At 37.3% G+C, this 26,139-nt stretch overlaps 1 protein-coding gene across 6 annotated transcripts in view; it reads right to left on the reverse strand.

The window, feature by feature from the left end:
* ATG4C (autophagy related 4C cysteine peptidase) overlaps positions 1 to 21,219 on the reverse strand; it is an 89,573-nt gene extending 68,354 nt beyond the window's left edge. The window contains exons 1-4 of one of the 6 annotated variants that reach the window (XM_036256646.1): positions 21,088 to 21,202; positions 13,393 to 13,491; positions 5,916 to 6,059; positions 3,067 to 3,150 (exon numbers count right to left, since the gene is read on the reverse strand). In XM_036256646.1, coding sequence (XP_036112539.1) covers positions 3,067 to 3,150; positions 5,916 to 5,991 — 160 coding nt within the window. In that variant the 5' untranslated portion in view covers positions 5,992 to 6,059; positions 13,393 to 13,491; positions 21,088 to 21,202. Of the gene's footprint in view, positions 1 to 3,066; positions 3,151 to 5,915; positions 6,060 to 9,974; positions 10,027 to 13,392; positions 13,492 to 20,517; positions 20,618 to 21,048; positions 21,068 to 21,087 lie in introns of those variants that run through there. The other 5 variants (XM_036256648.1, XM_036256647.1, XM_036256649.1 and 2 more) reach the window with 5 other exon arrangements.
* Positions 21,220 to 26,139: the final 4,920 nt, after the last annotated feature.

The raw sequence follows: 26,139 nt of genomic DNA on the forward strand, positions 1-26,139 counted from the left end.
GAGTAATAGTAATCATTGTAGTAAGGAAGCCAGCTGGGTAACCCACCCTCATTTCTCTGAAAACTTGCTTGAACCAAAAATGCTATGACATTTAGAAATCTAAAGCTAGCCTCAAGATTTCTGCTCATTCTCCACAGCTTTAACTTTCATAGTCCTCCCTGCTTCTAGCTCCTGCTATGATATGAGCTTTTTCATTCCAAATGACAAGTCCATCCCCTTTCCAAAAGAACTCCTCTTAACTTAAGCATTTCATGAGCTTAACTGACTTTAATGAAGATCAAGGTATGTCTACAAGAAAACTTCTCCATGGGCTTGCAGCTCACACCTTTCTACCTCTCTCCCCCTTCTCACTCCCTACTCCCTCATTCTTCGCCTTCCCTATATCCCCACTCCAAGTCTAAATCAAGTCTTCTATTTGTCTCACTCATATCTCCTATATCATTTACTTTTTGTCTCTAGACAAAAAATATTTCTTCCCAAAAACATATATTGCTATCCTTAAAAAGAATTCTAAGAAATTTTTCTCAAATTCCTTATATCATAAATAATATCATTTAGAATGCGTACATATACCAGGCACATCACTAAACACATATGACATAAATAACATCACTTGGGGAGATTAAACGATTTGCCTAAAGTAACAACTAATAAGCAAAAAGAACAAAAATTCAAATCCACATGTCTGACCCCAAAGTCCATACTCTCCTCTGCCGTAAACAAATAACCTAACCCTTTAGCATATCATTCAAGATGCTCCTTTCATCTTCATCAGAATTCTCTCCCACCAACACTATACTAGACATCTGTCTCCTGAATATACTCTCTAGTATTTCACTGCTATTGCTTTCGTTATCATTCTAGTTACCTAAACAGCTTCCCTTCTTTACCCTTCAATTTTCCACTCATCCTTTAAGATGATCATATATTTTTATATATGATCATATTGCCTCAAGGAGTTAATACATTTAAATTACTTAAAATACCACCTGGCACATCATATATACTCAATAAATGTTAGCTGTTATTATTATAAGCCATTTATAATACTGTAGAAAAGTGCTGATAAATAACATACAAAAAATGAATAAAAGTCTTGATAATCACAAATTATATTCTCAATATTCTCTCCCTCTCACTCTCTCACACACACAAGCAAAACACATATGCTTGTACACACAACACCAGGCAAAGATGTATACTAGAAAGAATGCCAGTATTAAAATGAGACATAGATTGCCCTGGCCAGTTTGGCTCAGCGGCTAGAGCACTGGCCTGCGGACCAGAGTCCCAGGTTTGGTTCCCACTAGGGGCACATACCAAAAAAATAAAAATAAATAATAAATAAATAAATAAAATGAGACATAGATGAATAAATAAAAATGTAGAAAAGATATGATATACATACACAATGGAATATTATTCAGCCACGAAAAAGAGAGAAATCTTGCCATTTGCGACGACATGGATGGACCTAAAGGAATTATGCTAAGTGAAATAAGTCAGACAGAGAAAGACAAATACCGCATTTCACTTACATGTGGAATCTTAAAAAAAAAAAAAAAAAACAACACTAACAAACAAAACAAAATAGAAACAGACTCATAGATACAGAGAATAAACTAATGGTTGCCACGGGGGAGGGGTGCAGAGGGATGGGAGAAAAGGGAGAAGGGAATAAGAGATACAAACCTCCAGTTAGAAAAAAATGTTATGGGGATGTATTGTACAACATAGAAAAAAGTCAACCTTATTGTAATAACTTCATATAATGACAAATGGTTATAAGACTTATCATGGTGACCACATTATAAGGAATGTCAAATCACTATATATTTTACATCTGAAACTAATATAATATTGTATGTCAACTTATTTTAATTAAAAATAAGTGAAATATGTCTTGATTTAAATTTCAGCTCTGCCATTGAATACCTGTGTGACTCTGAACAAATTATTTCACTTCTCCAAGCTCCTATTTTCACACTCGGAACACTGGGGACACTTTAATCTACCCTATAGGATTGCTATGAAAATTAAAGACATTTCCCAAAGAGCTTGACATGATGCCTGACACATAATAGGCTATCCATAAGTGGCATAAATTATTAAAAGAAAATATATGATCATTATTGAAAGGATGAGTTCATGTACATCTTCAGAAACCAGTAATTTCAGAAATTGGAACATTCTTAACAAGTGGAAAATTTATCATTTTTAGGTTAACTAAGACACTGCTTTCAAGTTATCAGAGAACTTGATAAAGAATATTAAGCTACTGTGTTGGCTGGTGTGGGCCAGTGGTTACAGCGTTGACCATGCACCAAAGAGTCACAGGTTCAATTCCCAGTCAAGGGCACATACCTGGGTTGCAGGTTTCATCCCCGGCCTCATCTGGGGCATACGTGGAAGGAAACCGATTGATGTGTCTCTTTCACATTGATGCTTCTCTCTTCCCCTCCCCCTACCCCCTCCCTTTCACTCTTTCTAAAAATCAATGAAGGAAAATCCTCTGGGGAGGATTAACAACAACCAAAAAAAAAGAGTATTAAGCTATCAATTCAAATAATATTTACTTAGCGCTCATAAGTCCAACACTATGAGGAATATAACAAAAGATGGCATGATCCTCATTCTCAAGTAGTTCACAAGAAATCCACACCATATGACAGTATATTATGTCTTATATAAAATACAGATTCCTAAAAGAAATATACCAAAACATAGACATAAAGTAGAATAGTGGTTGCTAGGAACGGAGGGTGAGAGAGGAATGAGTTATTGTTTAATGGGTATAGAGTTTCAGTTGCATAAGATGAAGAGTTCTGGAGATGAATGGTCGTAATGGTATCACAAATTTAAAATTGTATTAATACCACCAAACTTAAAAATAATTAAGATAGTAAATTTTATGTTATGTGTATTTTACCACAATTTTTAAAAATGGGAGTAAAAAAACAAAAGAAATGTGCCAAAAGTAGATTAATCTAGAAATAAAATAGTGAAAATATTTACACAATGAATTTCTACAAAGATTTTTAAATGGGTTACAAATCTAGCACTTACCTTCACATTTAAAATGATAACACTTCCCAAGCAATAATACAGGGGAATTTCTACTAAAATATGTCTTTGTTTTCAACACCCAACCTAAAGGAGAAAAGAGAAGGTTTGTTTGCAATAAAGGATTACACACTAAAAGTCTAGCAACATTTTCTTTTAATTAATTTTAAATCATCAATTCTCAATTATGGATGTGCTATTTTGCAAGAGTAGCAAAATATTTGGACAATGAACTGAAAATAGAAGTCATTTATGCTACTTTCAAATATAGTTAAGTATTTTAACCATATTCTCTCCACTTAAAGAACATGAAACCGTCCTGGCCAGTTTGGCTCAGAGGTTAGAATGTCAGCCTGCGGTCCAGAGAGACCCGGGTTCGGTTCCCCCTAAGGGCATGTATCTCGGTTGCAGTTTGTCCCTAGCTCTGGTTGGGTCATGTGGGTGGCAACCATTCGATGTGTCCATTTCATGTCGATGTTTCTCTCTCTCTTTCCCTCTTCCTCTCTCGCCCTCCCATTCTATCTAAACAAAAAACGAAAAAATGTCCTCAGGTGAGGATAAAAAAATAAAAAAAGAACATGAAACCAAAAAAGAATTTTAATTTACTTTCAAACAGGTGACAATGTTCTTATGGTACAACTTTTTTTAATCCTCACCAGAGGATATGTTTTTATTGATTTTAGAGAGAGAGGGAGAGGGAAAGAGAGAAAATATTCACAAATCATATATTTGCTAAGGGATTTTTTATCTAGAGTATAGAAAGAATGCTTATGATTCAATAATAAAAGGACAACTCAATTAAAATGCACAAAAGATTTGAATAGACATTTCTCCAAAGAATATATATATGTAAATGGCCAATAAGTACATGACAAGATGCTTAATATCATTGTACACCACAAATGCAAATCAAACTTACAGTGAGGTACTTCACAACCACTATTTATGGGTCTAACACAAAAAAAGACAGTAACAAGTGTTGGTGAGAACACGGAGTACCCTCAAACATTAAGGGTGGGAATGTAACATGGTGCAGTCACTTTGGAAAACGATTTGGCAGTTTCTCAAAAAGTTGAACTTAGAGTTAACATATAATTCAGCAATTTTATTTCTAATAGAAAACATATGTTCACACAAAAACTTGTACACATGGTCATAGCAGCATTATTCATATTAGCCAAAAAGTAGCAACAACCTAAATGTCCGTCAACTGATGAATGGGTAAAGAACAAATGGTCTAGTCATACAATGAAATATTATTCAACCATATAAAGGAATGAAGTACTGATAATATACATGCTATAGCATGGGTGAACTTTGAAAACATTATGTTAAGTGAAAAGAGTCATACACAAAAGGCCACATGTATGATTTCATTTACATGAAATGTCCATAACAGAGAAATCCACAGAGACAGAAAATAGACTGGAGTAGCTGCTAATAGGCAGGGGGTTGTTTTTTGGGGTAATAAAAATGTTCTGGAATTAGATAGTGGTGATGGTTGCACAACCTTGTAAATATACTAAAAACCACTGACTCATATACTTTAAAAGGGTGCATTTTATAGTATACAAATATCTCAACTTTAAAAATTAATGTTGATAATTTTCAATATGCACTGTCATGTTGTTATCAAGTTACAAGCGTCTAAATAGCTACCTAGCCATAACTTCCAGTGAACCAGGAGTCAACTGCCAATGTGTTTTACCTAAATTTGCAATATCAAGGAATTTTACTACATTTTATCATTTTTATTTTATGGATATAAATTTCATCCTGTTGAAACTGGTTCTGCTGAATATTTCTTCATTTCTGAAGGCTTCTTCATCTCCTATTTGTTTGTAGTCTGAAATGAGTTTCAAAACTATAATATGATCGGTTGCCAGATAGTGAAAGGGTTGGGGCTGGGTGGAAAAAGTGAAGGGAGTGAGAAGTACACATTGGTAGTTACAGAATAGCCATGGGATGTAAAATACAGCATAGAGAATATAGTCAATAATATTGTAAACTATGTATGGTACTAGACTTATTGGGGGGATCGCTTCGTAAGTTATATAAACATCTAGACACTATGCTATACACCTGAAACTAATATAATACTGAAAGTCAATTGTAACTGAAAAAAATTGAATAAAAAGGGATAAACTAAAAAAAAATCTTAAAAACACCATGTGATCTTTATTGGATTTGTTTGTAAACCAAGAGTAACTAGGTTAAAAGTAAGGGTCTAAAATCTTAGGTATCAGTGCATGAACTTTATACTGTCTACTGTGTGTGCTCAGAGGTCTATTTTGCTTGCTCCCTGGTTCATACATGAGGTTGCCTGAAATTAAGACTAAAAGCGGAAGTATAACCCAGCTGGTGTGGCTCAGTGGTTGAGCGTCGACCCATGCACCAAGAGGTCACTGGTTCAATTCCCAGTCAGGGTACATGCCCAGGTTGTGGGCCTGATCCCCAGTGGGGGGCATGCAGGAGGCGGCCAATCGATATTCTCTCTCATCCATGTTTCTCTCTCTCTCTCCCTCTCCCTTCCTCTCTCTCTAAAAATCAATAAAGAAAAAAAATATATTTTTAATAAATAAATAAAAATAAAAGCAGAGGTATCACCATAAATGGAATAAATTCTTTTTTGGAATATTAAAAAAAATGACCCACATAGTATGTTTGAGTTTCTAAGCATTGTTTATGATGATATCTGGCTCTTTTTCAGGAGTTATTCTTATCTACACTTCTTACAGAAATATTTCATTCAACAAGATCCTCAAGCAATTGTCAATGACTTAATAAGAAAGATGACACATATCTTGAAATATGTCTTTGAGTGTATAAAATTTTTAAATCACAATACTTACTATATTTCATGTTGTTCCAAGCAGATATAAATTTAGTTTTTAGCTTGTCAACTTCTTCTGTTCCTGTGGCCTCCATATTCAAATTCTAAAGAAAAAGCCATCACTTGATTGCATTCTTCTATGGAGTTTAATCTTTTGTACTAACTAAAAGAAAAAAAATTAAAAAAAAAACAAGTAATAAGTACATATTATATGGTACATTACCTGTTAAAGTTATTTAAGTGATTAAATTTGAACTTGAAATGTGCAAATCAATTTCTCATTTTACAGAATGAACTATAATATATTCAGTAAATAAATTAAGAAACATTTAATACCAAATATACAATACAAATTATCACACAAAACTAGACAAAATCTCCCCCAGTACTCACAATTAAAAAACAATAAGTTAACTTAGTAACACAGCTCAGTTCAGCTTTGGTGCTTGTGAGAGTATTCAAGATTTGTTTTGTTTGTAATTAGAGGAGGTGATTTGAAATCTTATAAAACATGATGACTATCTTCAGAATGGAGGCTTCCATTCATATTGATTGTTACTACTTTTATATAAAGCCTAAGAGTTTTTTAATATTTTTTCCTTTATTGATTTTACAGAAAGAGAAAGGGAGAGGGAGAGACAGATAGAAACATCTATGAGAGAGAACACTGACTGGCCACCTCCTGCATGCCTCCCACCGGAATCAGGCCCACAACCTAGGCATGTGCCCTGACCGGGAATTGAACCAGTGACCTCTTGGTGCATGGATCGATGCTCAACCGCTGAGCCACACCAGCCAGACTTACTTTTTAAATTAAGGCATTTCCTACAATTACTTCCTATATTAATACTGTAGCACTTAAAAAAAAATAAATGGCTTGCCCTGGCCAGTTTGGCTCAGCGGTTAGAGCGTCGGCCTGCGGTCCGGAGAGACCCGGGTTCGGTTCCCGCTAAGGGCGTGTACCTCGGTTGCAGTTTGTCCCCAGCCCTGGTTGGTCGTGCGGGTGGCGGCCACTCAATGTGTCCCTTCACGTCGATGTTTCTCTCTCTCTCTCCCTTCCTCTCTCTCCCTCCCGCTCTATCTGTACAAAAAATAGAAAAAATATCCTCAGGTGAGGATTAAAAAAAATAATAAATAAATGGCTTAAATTTAAAACAGAAAATGTTTCTTTACTTTAAAATAAGAATAAATATAGTTCATAAGTGTTTGTTTTATAACTCGAGGGAAAATAGAGATGTGTGATATAATCTGAAAGAAGAGAAAATTATTACTGAAAATGCTTGAGCTTATTTGCAATAATTCACAGATAGTTTACTTTTCAAGAAAAGAATGCTACACAGAGCATTACCCTTTTAGGGTTATAAATATCTACTCAAAAGTACTGATGCATTCATTTCTTTAACAATACACATTCCATTTTATAATATGTATTAAAAGCTACTAACTACATATCATGGTTCAGGCAGGAAAAACAGAGTCCATTGGAAGAATTTAAAAAGCCAATGTGACTAAGAGCACAGAAAGTCCAAAAAAGTGGCCCAAGATGTGGCTAGACAGGGGCCAGAGCACATAGGGCCTTGTAGAGTGTGTTAAGAATTTTGTTCTGTATCCTAGCAACTGGTCTCAAATAGAAATACCAGAATCAGAGTCTGTGAGTTTGTTTCACTCCAATAACAGCAGAGAACAGACTGAAACAGGACAAGAATAGATGGTGAGAGTATACTACTGCTGCACAAGAGCTTGGGTCGGAGCAGTGGAGATGGAGAGATACATGAGATATATGAGAAAATGTTTCAAAAATTCACTAAGTCTTGGTGATAAAATGAATGTGGAAGGTGAGAAACAGGGATATGTCAAAGACAAACTCAGCCAGGTTCCTGGCTTGTAAAACTAAATAGATGGTGCCAATCACTGAAACAGGGAACATTAGGAGAGGAGCAGGTTGGAGGGAGAGCATGAATTTGATTTATGTGGAGCGTGAGATGTCTCTGAGAGAAACAGTAGAGAATCATTATTTATTTAATCATTTGATAAATTATTGCCAGGCACTATTCTAGGCAATGCAGATACAGCCTAGAACAAAGGCAGTGAAATATAGCAGGTCCTTGAATAAAGTCATTTCGTTTGTCAATCAGTTATAATGTTGACAAGATGCCATAGGAAATTAACTCACCCATATCAATTAACCTATAGGGAAATTGGTTTAATTATGTTATTTCACTTAAAGTTGCAGAACCTATCAACAATATGAAATGAGGGCCACTGTATTTCTGTCACGGAGCTTACTTTCTAGATACATTCTAGAGGACAACTAAGCATTTGAATTATATAGTTCTGGAGCTCAAGGGTGAGGTCTAGGATAGAGCTATAAATTTAAGGATTGCTGATGTACAAATGAGAATTAGAGCTACAAACATGTTCCTTCAGGTCTTTGTCTTGTTCATGTTTGCACCCCCAGCCTTGAGGATGACAGTCAGGACCCTTCATGAAATGACATCTGCCCACTTAGCTTCCTCTCTTGCCACTCCCTCACATGCACCATATACTGAAGGCATTTTTAATACTAACATTAAAGCTTCGTAAACTTGACTTGATGTCTGATACCTCCGTGCCTTAACATGTGTTGTTCCCTCTACCTAGAATGCCTTCCTGCTCACCCTCATTTTTTATTTTTTAAGATTTTTTAAAATTGATTTTTAGAGAGAAGAAGGGAGAGGGGGAGAGAGAAACATTGACATAAAAGCAAAACATCAATTGGCTGCCTCCTGCACATCACCTACCAGGAATCGAGCCCAAAACCTGGGTGTGTGCCCTGACCAGGAATCAAACTGGCAACCTTTCAGTGCACAAGGTAACACCCATTCAACTGAGCCACACCAATCACCGCTCACTCTCATTTTTTGACTACCTTATTATCATGATTTTCTAAGACCCAGCTTAAGTTTCACTTCCTCTGGTAAGTTTGGCAAAGTTTCCACTCTCTTCCAAACCTCAAACTAAGACAGATGCCCCTCCTGTAACCTCTCATAGAACCCTTCCGCTATCACAGCACTCATCCCACTGTATTGTAATTACTTGTTTCTTACCTGTCCCTTACACTGGACTAGCGATTTTCAACCTTTTCCATTTCATGGCACACATAAACTAATTAAATTCTGTGGCACACACGATACACCACCAAACGCTGACAAGTTTGTGGAACAATATACTTGCTTTCATTGCTGGTAGAAATTATTTTTAATTTTAGGTACAGCTACTTTGGAAGACAGTTTGACAGTTTCTTACAAAAGTAAATATACTTTTATAATATGATCCAGCAATTGCACGGTTGGTATTTCCCCAAATGAAATTAAAAAGTGTATCTACACAAAAACCTGCATACAGATGCTGACAGCAGTTTTATTCATAACTGCCAAACCTGGAAACACTCAGATGTCTTTCAGTAAGTGAGCGGATAAACTGTGGCATGTCCAGACATTGGAATATTACTCAGCACTAAAAAGAAATGAGTTATCTAGCCATGAAAAGATATCAAGAAAAAACAAGTGCATATTTCTAAGTGAAAGAAGCCAATTTTAAAAAGCTACATACTGTATGATTATTAACTGTGTGACATTCTGGAAAAGGCATTATTATGGAAACAGTAAAATGATCAGTGTTTGACAAGGTTTGAGGAGTGGTTGGGAAAGAGGATGAGGAGGCAGAACCCAGAGAATTTTAAGAATAATGAAACTGCCCTGGCCAGTTTGGCTCAGCGGTTAGAGCATCCGCCTGCGGTCCTGAGAGACCCAGGTTCGGTTCCCGCTAAGGGCGCGTACCTTGGTTGCAGTTTGTCCCTGACCCTGGTCGGTTGTGCGGGTGGCAGCCACTCGATGTGTCCCTTTCACATCGATGTTTCTCTCTCTCTCTGTTCCTCTCTCTCCCTCCCACTCTACCTGAACAAAAAAAAAAAATGGAAAAATGTCCTCGGGTGAGGATTAAAAAAAAAAAGAATAATGAAACTGCCCTGGCTCAGCGGTTAGAGCATTGGCCCACAGACCAAAGATTCCCAGGTTAGGTTCCCACTAAGGGCATGTACCTTGGTTGCAGTTTGTCCCCGGCCCTGGTTGGGTCGTGCAGGTGGCAGCCACTCGATGTGTTCCTTTCATGTCGATGTTTCTCTCTCTCTCCCTCTTCCTCTCTCTCCCTCCCGCTCTATCTGAATAAAAAAAAAGAAAGAAAGAAAAAATGTCCTCAGGTAAGGATTAAAAAAACAACAACATATAGCATCAAAAGTGAACCTTAATGTAAACTATGGACTTTCGGTGAGAATGATGTGTAAATGTAGTGTCACGGATTGCAATAAATGAACTATCTGTTGACAGTAATAAGACAGTGGAGGAAGAAGTTGTGTGTGTTGAAAGGCAAGAAGTATATGGGAACTCTATATACTTTCTCTCAATTTTGCTGTGAACCTAAAATTGCTCTAAAAAATAAAGTTTATTAATTATTTTTCAAAAGAGGCATCCAGAGCATAGAGTGAGAAAAAAGAACAGCATAAATATGATTTATGTGTCTGTATGCATATGTATTTTGTATCACACACATATACGTGCATAAAACAATGTCTAAAAGCACATGTTAAAAGTGGAATCTCTAAGAGATGAAATATCATTTTTACTTTCTTTTTTAAATACTTTATTAAATTGTTTACACTGAGCCTCTTTTAAAATAAAATTATTTAAAATAAGTTACTCAAATGAAAAATTTAATACACAAAATTACAAATATGTCCAGGTTATACTAAATTCTAACAGAACGACTAAAACAGCTTGACTAAGAAATCTGCTGAGAAACATTCTATTACAAAATTCCTAAACAGCCTATAAGAAAGATAAAAGTGCTGACACAAAGTGATTTCTTCCTTTTAAGATAAACAACTTTATTCTTGTGGTTCTTAAAGACATTGGATTCAGCTATTTAGTCATGCAGAAAACTTGAACTTCCTCAATGTAACTCCCCAGGGCAGCTTTGGCTAAATAAAATGACTTGGCGGATATCCCTTAATTCATGTTGTTTCTCCTTAAAGTAAGTGTGGTGAGTTTGGAAAGGAAAAAAAGTATAAATTAATTGTTGAGCCCATTCAGTCCATTAAAATATTTTCTTCATATTCGTATGAGATAAGCCAAAAAAAAGGCAAGACGAACAGTACTTTTAGTTTAACTACAAATGAGCAAAAAACACAAATGAAGACACCACAATGAACTTTAAGAGTAGTATGCTCATTGCAAAATTCTAAATTATTCTGACCTATAATTTCCCTTTCCAAAAGCTTTCCTGATTTTTTTAAAAATAAAAAACAAATTAAAATCACTGTCTTTCAAGTATAAAGTGACAATTTACTCATTATCCCATATATTTCAGTCTCCTATGGTACCTGGCTTGACTACCCCAGTAATCAAATTCATATGCCAAAATTCTTGTTTATTTTATGTAGTGTTGTCAGAACTTAGTCTGGAAAATCACCAAAATAACATTCTTCACAATTTTCAAGTACTTTTTAATGGGTTTATGGTTTATTTCTTAAAACTTCAGGAAAATTCATAACTTTTTTTAAGTAAACTTTATTTACTAATGCATACTACAACAAATCTTTCCACCCACCATTTCCATATTTCTGTTCCTATTTACACTGTGACAAATCCATTTTTAATTAAAAGTTAATAGCATTAAAAAGGAGAAAACATTTATTTTATCTCAGTAAACTTAAGCTACCAGATGAGGTTATTATTTTATTGTTAATGATGTGAAAACCAGAGCGAAGACTAAGCAGAGTTCTTTTGGAAGGCAGAGGTACAACATTTGATATGAAAATCATTGCTTGAGATCCAGATTTCATTTTATCTTTTTTTTTTATATAACCCATTTTTTTTTTTTTTTTTTTTATTTTGGAGAGAGTGGGAGAGAGGGAGGGACAGGGAAAAAAAGAAACATCAATGTGAAAAAGACACATCCATTGGTTGCCTCCCACATGACCCCGACCAGTGCCAGGGATCGAACCTGCAACCCAGGTACATACCCTTGACTGGAATTGAACCCACCACCCTTTGGTCCACAGACCAACACTCTAACTGCTGAGCCAAACTGCCAGGGCCCCAGATGTCATTTTTAGAGAGTCATTTTTCTAAACATAACCACACATTAAGACAGTCAATAAATTATAAACTGATAAATGTAAAAGGGTACTCAAATCAATGTCCTTGAAGGGCAGATGAAGGTCGTCAGCATCCCTCACATGGCAATAGAGAGAATATTTTATCCACTGAGGATTTAAAGCCAGAATTTTAGAGACTGGTTCTACAGAACATCTATCACATAGTATGACCAATAAAAACACCGCAGTATTTGTGTATGCTTGAACATCTTACCCAAATAATATTCTGCAGCAAGATAAAATATAGTTACTGATTTAGAATTTTTGATGTGCTTTTAGATATACAATCAAACAAAATGAACTGTGAGATCTGCTCTAAATTTTTCATCTACTGCAACCTTTTCTACCTGCTTGTATTTTTAGTAACAAATACCAACCCCCTAACTGACCTTACGTGTCTCTCAATATGTTGATCTGTCATCTCTGTTCTCTTATTTCTTCTCCCCATCTCAGTTCTTTGTTTATAGAAACATCAATTATTGTATACATTTTTACTCCCCTTCTTTACCTATATTTGCCAATTCTCTATCCTGATGCACTGAACTCTGTGTTCAGTTTATAAACCCAGCATGCTTATCTTTTTAAGTGGCAAATAAGAAGAAAAGGAGAACAACATTGTAATATTTATTTGGACTGTCCCCTTTCAGAGCTAAGGATTAGGCAAAGTAGATGACAGTAAGAAATAAAGACAGCCCTGGCCGGTTTGGCTCGGTGGTTAGAGCGTCGACCTGCGGTCCTGAGAGACCCGGGTTCGGTTCCCGCTAAGGGCATGTGCCTCGGTTGCAGTTTGTCCCCGGCCCTGGTTGGTCGTGCGGGTGGCAGCCACTCGATGTGTTCCTTTCACATCGATGTTTCTCTCTCTCTCTCTCTGTTCCTCTCTCTCCCTCCCACTCTACCTGAACAAAAAAATGGAAAAATGTCCTCGGGTGAGGATAAAAAAAAAAAAAAAAAAAAGAAATAAAGACAAAAAGACGGAGAAAAGGAACAACATAAAGGCAGGACACACATATTAAGAAACTTGATTTTAAAAGAAGAATATGGGGGCCCAAGTCCTTCTTATGGAGCTCCCCCCACCAAAATAAATAAAAGACAAACAAAGAGTTGATTCAAAAAGATTAATAAGGTAGTTTTGCCTCAAGGATACATCCTATAAACATTGTAAGGACTCCTCAGGATCACATCCTCTAGTTAAAAACACTCAGTGCACAGCTAATTATAATGATGACATAAATAAAATGTACTGTTTATGTGTTCCTCTCTTAAACTGAAAAAGTGAAAACATCTATGGAAGACATTCATTTACCCTCACACATGACTTGGATCAAGTTCCAACAGGCAACTCTGCACTTGTGCAGCACTGAGCATTATGTTCATGGACTGTGAAGTCGTCATCATAACCAACCTAAATGGGATATAAAGAGTTTAAATGACTTCAACCATTTACTTGAAGACTACAGTAAGAATTTTTAATGATACCTGAGCTATCTTAAGCAGTTCTAGTCTTAAGTATCACCTCTAAGAGAAACATATTTACTATAGTTTGATAAACAAATTTTAATTGTCAGGACCTTAGTAACCTCTGATGAGTCCAAGGTAACTATGAATGTTTGCAGCCTCCATATTTTTTTTAATTAATTAATTTATTTTTGTTACAGATGGTTCTCCTTTTTCCCCCACTGATTCCCCCCTCCCCATCCCTCCCCGTCCTGTCCCCAGCTTTGTTGTCCATGTCCTTTGTTCATGCACACATGCATCTAATTTCTGTGGTTTCTCTCTCCCCCACCACCCCCTCTGCAGCCTCCATATTTTACAATGCAACTTTGAAAACTGTTAAATATGCAGTCTACATATAAAAAGTAACATACTGAGTCAAATCACTTAATCAACGAAATAAACTTAACCTCTACAAGAATTAAAATACATCAATCTCAGAACTGAAAGGGAACTTACAAAGCAGCGAGTAACTAGTAAATAGCAATATTAGCAATAGTTTTTTGCCCTTTTTCCACACAATCTATTAGTAAATACTCCTGACCTACAGGGCTTGGGCTGGCTGAGGGGCAATTAAAGAAAATGTGTAAATTTGAAAGACTGAAAAAAATCACTTCCATCCCCAGGAATCTGATCTGCTCTCTGGTTGGGATACACTAACCATTAATCAGGTCCCACCATCCACACAGTAGTGAGATCTCCTTTACAACACCCTTGACTACTCACTCACCCAGACTCGGCGTGAACACTTCTAGAACAGGGAGCTCAGTACTTAATGAACTTTATTACTGAGCTGAAAATACAGCTATAAGTTTACAAGCCTGATAATGTTTTTAACTATTTTTCTCTACTAACATAACTGTTCTAGAGTACCCATATATCTACATGACACTGTTAATTTTAAACAACACTTGCTTGAAAGACATGGAACCAAAGTCTGTATCCTTTAATTTCCATTAACTGGTTCTGGTTGTGTCCTCTGAAACTAATCCCTATTCTGTTTGATGGCCTATCATATTTAAAGACATACCTCCTACTCCTCTCCACTTTCATTGTCTCTCTTGCACATTAAATAGTCACGATTCCTTCACTCATGAGTGGTAATGAGGGCCTCAATCAGGGGGTTGAGAAATAAGGGGACATAGCCCAGGCCGGTTTGGCTCAGCGGTAGAGCATCAGCCCGCAGATCAATGAGTCACGGGTTTGATTCTGGTCACAGCACGTACCTCAGTTGCAGTTCGTCCCCAGCCCTGGTCTGGTCATGCAGGAGGCAACCAGTTGATGTGTCCCTCTCACGTCGACATTTCTCTCTCTCTCCCTCCCAATCTGTCTGAAGGTATATAGAAAAATATTCTTGGGTGAGGATTAAAAAAAAGAAAAAGACAGAAGGGGATATAAGCAACAAGCTGAGACGGCAGAACTAGCAATATCATATAAGTATGTGAATGTTTATATGCCCACATACAGAGATTTCAGGTCTGATATCTAGGAGGATAATGACACCATTAACAGAAACAGGGAACCCAAGAGGAGTAGGTTAAGAAGAAGATGGGGAATCCAGTTTGAGACACAGTGATTATGAGGTTTGTAACCAGTAAATATGGAGACACTCTTTTTTTAAGTCGCATTCCTTTAATTACTTTTGCGGAGAAAAAGGTACATCCATATTATTAAAACTAGTAATTACATGCCATTTAAATATAAAATATCACATTTATTTATTCATCAAGTATTTGATGGTTACTTCTGTAAGACACTATGAGAGATACAATGAACCATTGAAATCAGTTCCTGTCTTTATTAACCTTATATTCTAATGAGCAAGTTGTTTATAACTAACCAGAACTCAAGACTATTTATGGTTATGTCTCACAGTAGAAATAAAAAGTGTTATAATTTGTAAGAGAAATATTTTCTCCTTTCCAATAAAAATATTTACACATGAAAAACGTGTGAATATATGTGTTACAGGGTAACACACAGTCATAACTGGTATTCTTCAAATACAAAGAACAATGCTTGAATTGTATCATCAGTCAAAAGAAAAGCATTGTTTAAAATGTTCACAATCACAACTGTTTTGGCTTTAAAATGGCATTGTTTGATAGCATTTTTCTAATCGTTTCTAATTTTACATAATATTCTATCCATGTGAAAATACAAAGATAAGTTTAAAGCCTTACAAAAATAAAAGCTGCATATTCTCTATCTGATATAACTGTTCTGGAGTTCCTTATAACTATATACTATATAATAAAGTTTTAAAACATTATGTCTACTTTACAGATAACTGATTTTATCAAAAGAGTTTATTAAAAAGTAGTAGGAACTTAACTATATTTTATTTTATTTATATTATTAAATTTATAGGGGTGACATTGGTTAATAAGATCATGTAGGTTTCAAGTGCATGTTTCTATGATACATGATCTGTATATTGCACTGTGTGCCCACCATCCCCAGTCAAATATCTTCCATCACCATCTATTTGGCCCCCTTTAGTCTTTACTACTCTCCCCATCCCCTTCCCTCTGGAAACTACCATACTATCATATGTATCTATGAGTTTCAGTTTTATATCCCACATACGAATGAAATCATACGGTTCTTAGCTTTTTCTGACTGACTTATTTCGCTTAGTATAATATTCTCAAAGAATAATTTGAAATTGGTAACATAATCACACAGAAAAAAATCAAATAACTTTGAACACCTACTTTTACTATACATGTTTAGTGGAATATAGTCTAAGGACATAAAATGGCAAAGAAATCTTTATGTGGTAAATCTGTTATTGAAAGGAGTATCAGTATAGTCATTCCAAAACTATCTTATGTATGTTGTAGGACAGATTAGATGAGTAAATAAGAATACAGTACATAATACATACAATATATAACATACAAAATGTTTGTTAATTTATTGTTTATGTTTTCGATAAGGTTTCTAATCAACAGTAACCTATAAGTGGTTAAATTTTGGGAGTCAAAAGTTGCATGCACATTTTCAACTGCATGGGGTTAAATTTTGGGAGTCAAAAGTTGCATGCACATTTTCAACTGCATGGGGTTCAGCACCCCTAAGTCCTGCATTGTTCAAGGGTTAATTGTATAGTCAATGCTGAAATCTTGGTTTCTAAGTATCATTTCCCACTAAAACGAACCAGGACCCCATGGTAAAATGGGTGATTCTAGGTCTCAAGCAAAGTAAGCTTGGGATACCTTATTGCACAAAAAAGTAAAAATGTGCCCAAACACCAATGTGGACATATACAAGGGCCATAGAACAAGCTTGAAGGGACTAACCAAATTTGAGGTAACTTAAGCATCAATAAGAATAACAACAGGTAATACATTGGATAAATTTTTTAAAAGGAATCCTTGGGTACATAGTAATGTTAAAATAAAAGGAGAGAGCCTGGCCGGTTGAGCATCAACCCATGCACCAAGAGGTCACCGGTTCGATTCCCAGTCAGGGCACATACCCAAGCTGTGGGCCCAATTCCCAGTAGGGGGCATGCAGGAGGCGGCCAATCGATGTTCTCTCTCATCAATGTTTCTATCTCTCTCCCCCTCTCCCTTCCTCTCTAAAATCAGTAAAGGAAAAAAATTAAAATAAAAGGAGAGAGGAAAAATAGCTCTTCTTTAGAGAAGATAGCCAACAAACGTAGGATGATTGAGAGAACTGCAAAACCACTATTTGGAGACCACCAATACAATGCTTGATTCAGACAAGGATCATCAACAGCTACTAAAACCACAATACAAAAAACAAATTGTTGGAAAGCAAAATATTCAATGATCTCAAATTTTACCCCCACAAATTAATAAGTACAAAAGGGAAAAGATATTTTTTGAATATACAAATCTGTCTAACCCAAGTGACCAAACTTAACATCACAATAATAAGACAAAATGTCATTATATTACTCCTGATGTGATAATGGAAAGTTTACAACATCTCCTATGTAATTAATAGTCTTGAAAAAAGCTATTTAACCTGAAACTGTGAAGAAACAATCAGACAAATTCACTTGTAAGGCATTCTACAAAACAAGTGGCCTGTCTTGAAAGACCAAAAAGAAAAAAAGGAAGAAAGGAAGAGAAAGGTAGATTGTTCTAGATAAAAGAGAGACATGACAAGTAAATACAATTCATAATCTCGATTGGATTCAACTTTTAAAAAAAAAAAAAAAGCTATAAGGACATTACTGAACATGTGAGGAAATTTGAATTTTTGATATGGTCTGTACATTAAATAATATCATCACATCAAAGCTGAATTATTTGGGTATGTTAATGACATAGTTATACAGTTGAATGTCCTAGTTCATAGGAGATGCACAATGAAGTATTTAGGAGTAAAGTGTCATGATGTCTCCACCTTACTTTCTTTTTTTTTTTTTTATCCTCACCTGAGGACACTTTTCGATATTTTGTTCAGATAGAGTGGGAGGGAGAGAGAGGAAGAGAGAGAGAGAGAGAAACATCGACGCGAAAGGGACACATCGAGTGGCCGCCACCCGCACGACCTGACCAGGGCCGGGGACAAACTGCAGCTGAAGTACATGCCCTTAGAGGGAACCGAACCCGGGTCTCTGTAGACCACAGGCCAACCCTCTAACCACTGAGCCAAACCGGCCAGGGCTCCACCTTACTTTCAAATGGTTCAGCAAGAAGAAAAAGTGTGTGTGGGGGTGGGTGGGGGTGGTGTGCATGTGTGTATTTAGAGAGAGAAAGCCAATGAGGCATAATGTTAACTACTAGTGAATCTGAGGCATATACACAGTACTGTACTACTCTTTATACTTTTTATAGGTCTGAAACTTTCAAATAAACACAAGTTGAGGGGAAAAGGTAGGGTGGAAATTAAGTTGACTTCAGAGCAGCTGGTCAGATGCTATAAAGTCTAACTACTTCTTCACCCTATCCATAAGAGCAAAAAGCAAATACAAAGTTCAGAAAGGTTGGTTAAAAATAAAAGTAATGTGCCCGGCCAGTGTGGCTCAGTTATTGAGCATCCACCCATACACCAAGAGGTCGCCAGTTCGATTCTCAGTCAAGGCACATTCCTGGGTTGCACGCTCAATCCCCATTTTGGGTGTGCAGGAGGCAACCAATCAATGTGTCTTTCTCATTGTTATTTCTATCTCTCTCTCCCTCTCCCTTCCCCTCTTTCTAAAAACCAATAAAAACATATTTAAATAAATAAAATCTCATCTTCCCTAGTTAATCTCTTTTCAACTTTAATATTCTAAAACACATAAATCTAATGCATACTGGCTATATTTTCTGCTTCTTTTTTTTTTTTTTTTGGTATGTGCCCCTAGCAGGAACCGAATCCGGGACCTTCTGGTCCGCAGGCCGACACTCCAACCGCTGAGCCAAACCAGCCAGGGCTATTTTCTGCTTCTTAAAGGCAAGGTTTACATTTCATACATTCTGTTAGAGTGTAAGCTCCCTAAGAGTAGGCCTTTTATCCATTTTGTTCACTGTTATATCTCCAGCAACTCGAAGAGTATCTGGTACATAATAGCTGCTCAGCAAATATTTATTGAATTAATGCCCTTTATATATTCCAGAGTAGAGAACAAATCTTTACAGCTGTGTGAGCCAATCTTTACAGTGTGGAAAGAAAAGAACTAGACTAAATAACATAAAATCTTTGAGCTTCAGTTTCTTCCTCTGCTAAATGCAAATAATATTCAATAGCTCACTGAATTAATATAACAATTAAATGCAACAATGCTTTAATAGCATCTAGTACAGACCTGAGGACACATTCAATGTTTTGATGATTTTGTGTTAATAGTTAAATAATAAAAAGTATCCAATAAATTAATAAAATATCAGGAAAAATATAAAAAGTTTAGGCAACATCGAGCCTCTTATCAGTTATCTAATAAAGAATCCCATGAGTGAATTAATTATGAAATATTTACATTTAGCCCCAAATAGCATGGCTGAAAATATTTCTGATTAATTAGAAATAATCCCAATTTGACAGGGTGCAAGTATTAATATTTATATTTTATTGACACATAAAGATTATACTTGACTATTAAAGAGAAGTTATAATTTTATTACTATAATTTCTATAGTATAAGACTCAGAATAGAAAAGCTGCAAACTTCTTTATGTCACACAGTCCCCAAAAGTCCAAGAACTACAATAATTTGCCTACAAAACATCAGTAAATAGTATACAATGCTGTTTTACCAGATCTATCAAAATATACAGAAATACCTCATAAACAATTACAACAAATAAAGTTTTCAATATATTTGCATTCATTTTATAGAAAAAGAACATCAGTTAAATGTTTTTTTTTTAACTTTTCACTAAATCATACAATTCCATATATTGGCTACTTTTCAACTTTAAGCTGTTCCCAAAATTTTACAATGAACTGATAATTAGTTCAGCATAGCATCATATTTCTGGACTGATTATAAACTAACTCTTCCTTGTTCAGGGAAGTTTTATTAATGTGTAAATTGGACCATACACAAACTTTACCTTTCAAAGCTTTTCCAATCCCTCTGGGTACTTTTCAATGATTCATAATGTAATTACAAATCACAAGCAACCAAGGAGGAAAGAGTATTCCCTTGGGTCTAACTGCTATTAACAGAAAAATCATTCCAAAAATTCCACGGAGGACCTATGCTCCAGGTAGGCAAAGAAAAAAAAAATCCCATCTAAGTAATTTGGATATAAAGAGATGTATAGTTATGCATTCTCCTCTAACTTATAGGGTAGCAATGAACTCCTTGTGGGAAAATAACCAATACAAAACAAAAACGTAAGCCAAAGAAACCTTAAAAAATATAAACTCGAAAAGCAGAGAGACATGCTGATTGACTACTGAGGTCTTTCGTATTCACCTGTCATCATAAGATGTATTTTAGTCTCCAACCTAAAAAGGCCTTACTTACATGTGATGTGGATGGAGGTGGAAGAGTTGAGGGTGAAGCGAGAACCAAATAAAGTGTCTGAAAGTTAGTCTGGATGCAAAAGCATTAAGATATTCAGACGTGTGTTAAGGTCTGAAACAATAACAAAGGCCAAACATGGGGAAAAGAGTTAGGAATGAGAAGGTTGCGATCTCGGGAATCTGATTTTTGGGGAGGCTTTCCCCCTCTTTCTTTACCCTATTCCATGGAGGAGAAGTGGGCGAGAAGTTAAATGGATGCGATAGCGCAGGGGACAAGAGGTCGCGCCTGGAACTCCCTGAGAAAGCCCAAGGAGAGGGGGAACAGCTATCCACGGGAAGGCTTACGGTTTGTTAGCTCTGAAGCCCAGAAAGGGCAAGAAGTCAGAAGACTAATGACACTAAAAGGAGATGAGAGAAGAGCCCAAACCCTCACAGGGCCCCAACTATTGGCCACAGGGTCTCCACCAAAGGCAGCCCCCCCCGAACCCCCCATAAACCCGGTCGTTTGGGGAACAAGACACTAATTCCCAACCTTCTGCGTACTCCCCTAGCCTCAAGCCGACGCCCTCACCGAAACAGAACGGGAGAAGTGTGAAAACTGTGCAGGAACCACCGACCCGGGAGACGGTCCAGCTCAGTCTGGCGCAAGCCGACTCAAACACAGCCCGCACGCACGCAGACGCGCCGACCTCAGCGCCGCGGCCCGGGCGGCCCCAGCGCGCCGGCCACCGTAGCCAGAGGAACGCCTCCCACTCAAACCCAATAGGTCAGCCACTTCCGGGGTCCTAGCTTCCTTCCATTGGCGGCAGCAATAACAGCGGCCGACGAACTTCTGCTCCGCCGATTTCGTCCGTCCCTTTGTTCCCGGCATCCGGCACCCCAGCCAGTGAAGTCACTACTCGGCAAGCGTAGAACCAAGGGAAAGGGTCTGTCGAAAGCGCTGTCTCTAACAAACGACATTCTGCCTGCCGTGAGTTCCTGTTGAACAACTGGACTTCAACTCCCAGCATGCCATGCAACAACACTCCCTGTCTGTTGCGGGAACTACAAGATCCGGTATGCACTGCGCCCCTCATTCTTCACTGTGTCCCGGACATCCGCAGATCCCAAATGCGATGTTACAGGACTCCTTAAATCCCTGAGACTAATGTAGACCTTCCTACCACGGCCCGCTTTGGTAAAAATGGCAGTATTCCCCCCTTCACCTATGGTGAAGGTATTCTAAACGAAGCTATGGTTGGGACTCTACGTAAATACTTTTTTTTAAATGTCAAGGGATATGTGCACTCATTTTCCACATTCAGATTATTTTCAAGGATTGAAACATGTCAATCTGCAAAGGCTTTTTATGAAATGAAAATTTTATGCTCACTCAAAGGGGTGTTGAGAGAAATACTAAATTATTGCAAAGTGTAATCCTATGTCATGTTGTATCACTGCAAAATTGTGTTGGAACAAGAACTACCAGATATGCTCCTGAATAGCATGGACAATTGTAATAAAAGTTAGAAGTAAGAAAGTAATAGGAAGTACTGTGTGACTATGAAACCATATGGGAAGGAAACCTTTCAGAATGCAGAGTTTAAAAGTTCAAAATTAAATTTGTAATATTTTTCCATTTTTAATGTGTTAAATGGTTTGAATTGTCTTTTTTTTTTTATTCTCACTGAAACAGGTAACTAGAACATCTGTTTTCTATTATGTGGTAGGGCAACCAAGTAACCAATCACTCAAAGGATGTGGCAAAATCACAAATGTAACATTTATTAAAGTGAGCAAACAAAATTACTGTTTTCTTGCCTGATTAGATAGCATGTGGTTCTGAGGCAGGATAGTAAGAAGCCAGGGAAATTCCTTGACAAGTGGAATAAGGGAAACTGAGACAAAATAATTAGACAAGGCCAAACAATTTGAGCAATTTACAGCCACGTAATAAATCACAAGGTTTTATATTCCCCAACCCAGGACACTTAGGAACAAATGGTTTTACACATTCCAGACTGTCCTGGGGCAGACTGACCTCGGTCTCAGTACCCCTTCAATAGCATTCTTTAAAAATGAAAACTAAAACTAACCAGCCCAGCCAGTATGGCTCAGTGGTTGAGCATCAACCCATGGACCAAGAGGTTGCCAGTTCAATTCCAGATCAGGGCACATGCCCCAGTTTCAGGCTTGATCCCCAGTGGGGGTTTGCAGGTGATTCCCTGAGGCACAACTTTCAGGCCCACCCAAGCTGTTTCCAGTGGCTTTACCATAGGACTGGCCTGTCTTGGCCCCTGCTTCAGATTTTCCTAAATTCTCTTAAGCCCCATACCTCTTGTTAAGTGGCCCCAGGCCTAGCACTAGAAGCAGCCAACCTTGGTTCACAACTTGGCTTTGCCTGGACACCTCCAGGCCCAGCACAAGATTTGGAGATCGTTTTGTAGCTTATTCCTGGTGGCCCCAGGTAGAACACAGGCAATGGCTGACCTTGCCCCAGAGCCAGCACACCCCGTGGACAGCCTCAGACCATGTTGAAGCACCACCACCCAAACACCTCCACAGTGACACACTCAAGGAGTGGATTCAGTGGGTTCCAGAATCTGAAGTAAGTCTTGCTCTGTGTGGTGGGCCCCTACACAGCTGATCCTCCAAGATATTCAGAGGTCAGTGGTTAATGGGTACAGCTAGTCCTTGAAGCTGATCAGCCTGAGTAAATCCCTCCCATTGATGTGTCAACAACAATCAAGACTCAATTACAACAGAAGGGTATACAGTCCACATGAGGTGTGCACCTGGAGGGCATAGCTAAAGTGATCAGGGAGGCTGTGCCACTGGACCCTACAGGACACCAACTACAAAAGGCCACCCTACAAAGTTTAGGAGACATAGCAACTCTACCTAATACATAGAAACACAGGGAGGCAGCCGAAATGAGGAGACAAAGGTACATGTCCCAAATGAAAGAACAGAATAAAACTCTAGGAAAAGAACTAAATGAAATGGAGATACGCAATCTAACAGAGGCAGAGTTCAAAACACTGGTTATAAGGGTGCTCAGTAAACTTAGTGAGGACCTCAAGGGCATAAAAAAGGACCAGTCATAAATGAAGGATGTACTAACTGAAATAAAGAATAATTTACAGGAATCAATAGTAGAGTAAGTAAAGACAAGAAGCAAACCATCGATTTGGAATATAAGGAAGCAAAAAAAAAAAAAAATCAGAACAGCAAAAAGAAAAAGGAATCTAAAAAATTGAGAATAGTGTAAGGAGCCTCTGAGACAACTTCAAATGTACCAACATTCGCATGATGGGGGCACCAGAAGAAGAAGAGAGAGAGCAAGAAATTGAAAACCTATTTGAAAAAATAACTTGGTGAAGGAAACAGACATACAAGTCCAGGAAGCACAGAGTCCCAAATAGGATGAACCCAAAGAGACCCGCACCAAAACACATTATAATCAAAATGCAAAAGGTTAAAGACAAAGATAGAATCTTAAAAGCAGCAATAGTAAAGCAGTTAGTTACCTACGAGGGAGCTCCCATAAAGACTGTCAGCCGATTTCTCAAAAGAAACTTTGCAGGCCAGAAGGGAGTGGCAAGAAATATTCAAAGTGACTAAAAGCAAGGACCCACAACCAAAACTACTCTATCCTGCAAAGCTATCATTTAGAATCAATGAACATATAGTTTCCCAGACACAAAAAAGCTAAAGGAGTTCATCACCACCAAACTAATATTATATGAAATGTTGAAGGGTCTTCTTAGAGGAGGAGGGGAGGGGGCGAAGGGGAAGAAGGAGGAGGAGGGGAGGGGGAGGGAGAGGAGGAGGAGATTGAAGGAGAAGAAGAAGAAGGAGGAGAAGGCAGAGAAGGAGAAGAGGGGGGAAGAAGAAGGAGGAGGAGGAGGAGAAAAATGAATAATAAATACATATCTATCAACAGTTGCATCTACAAACAAAATGTACAAGCAAAACAGAAACAGACTCATAGATACAGATAACTTTTTAGAAGGGAGGGTGGTTGAGGGTGAAAAAGGTGCGGGATTAAGAAGTACAAATTGGTTGTTAGACTGATGAACCTTACGGGGTAGGGATTGGGAAGAGATAAACCAAAGAATTTATATGCATATATTTATAACCAGTGGACACAGACAATAGTGTGTGGAAGGCAGAAGGGAGATGGGAGTGGGGAGGGGGAGGTCAATGGGGGGAAAAAGAGGAGATGTCTGTAATACTTTCAACAATAAAGATAAGTTTTTAAAAATTAAAAATAAAACTAACCAGAAAATAACCCTGGACCCTTTACACAGACATTTTGATGAATCAACTTATTGAAGAACACACCTGAAAAGCTAATAAATATTCCCTAAGACCTCCCCTAGGATCCCAGCCAGCCAAAGAGAGATAAAAAAAAAAAAAGCCCCAAGACAAAGGAGTCATGGGGCACTCTCCCAAGAGCATGTCCATGCCTTGTATCTTTGCTGCTTTTCTCCTAAATGCTAGGGACCCACAAGACTTGCATCCAGAAGAGCAATGGGCATCAGCAGCTCAACCTGGGCTAACTCCTTAAACCTGTCTCCAAGGTCCCCTTTTCTCTGACTTTTCCTCTCCTGTTGCTTCTCCTACCTTAAGCCCTTAAGCAGCCCCTTTGTTTCATTGTCCCTAGCTTTAATAAACATACTCTCTAAAGTCACCTGGACTTGCTTGTGAAATCTTTCCTACATGAAATCAGAACCCACACTACCAGTGGGCCCATAGTCAGACCTGCCCCGGGCCTAGACCCTATCTGGTAACAGTTCCATATTTTAAAACACAGAACTCTGTTTTGATTTCTTAGAACAGATAGCATGCATCTAACAAGCAAAAAGGTGGATACCTTTTTGTTAAGACTTGGATTACAAGAATAAATATGTTTTATTTTTGATAGTGTGCATTAATAAGCCATGAGAAACAACCCTTGGATTCTCAAAATAAACTACATGGTAATTATACAAAATAAAAATGTGTATATACCACAAACATTGGTTTTCTATGGATTTATAGCAAAACAAATTTTAATTGGTTAGAAAACAAATTAGAATAGTTTCCATTTTTACTACTTCACAGAGAAGTCACAGAGGGAAATTATGTTCTGTAACACTGACATGGCATCAGCTACCATACAAAATGCCTTCCAACTCTAGTGTGCTAAATTATGCAGCACTATCAAGTAAATATTTAAAATCTATGATCATGGAAAACATTCTGCTGCTTTTCATACTCATGCACCAAAACAATAACACAGAAAGAGAAAACATTTCCTTTGGAATGATTCAGAAGTAATGATAAACTATAATTAGGTTATCTGCTATTCATAGGTGTTTGTAGTAAATAAACACATAATTGCATCCACTTATTAGGGATGTTATTAAGGAAGCTTTAAAAATATGCTAAATATTTGATACCCATATTTCTAAAGCAGTTTTAGTGATCAATTGGGTAAATGAATGTGGAAGAGAGTTTAAAGAATACATAATTTATGTAACAGAATTTAGGTTTTTAAAAGATTCTTGCAGCTGCAGTGCTTAGCAATATTCTCTCCTCTAAATGGGTCTTTGAATTTCCAATTCAGCCGATTGCCAACCACACAAGAGTTAAAATT

Source organism: Molossus molossus, unplaced genomic scaffold, assembly GCF_014108415.1.
Source record: "Molossus molossus isolate mMolMol1 unplaced genomic scaffold, mMolMol1.p scaffold_m16_p_12, whole genome shotgun sequence".
Lineage (NCBI taxonomy): Eukaryota > Metazoa > Chordata > Mammalia > Chiroptera > Molossidae > Molossus > Molossus molossus.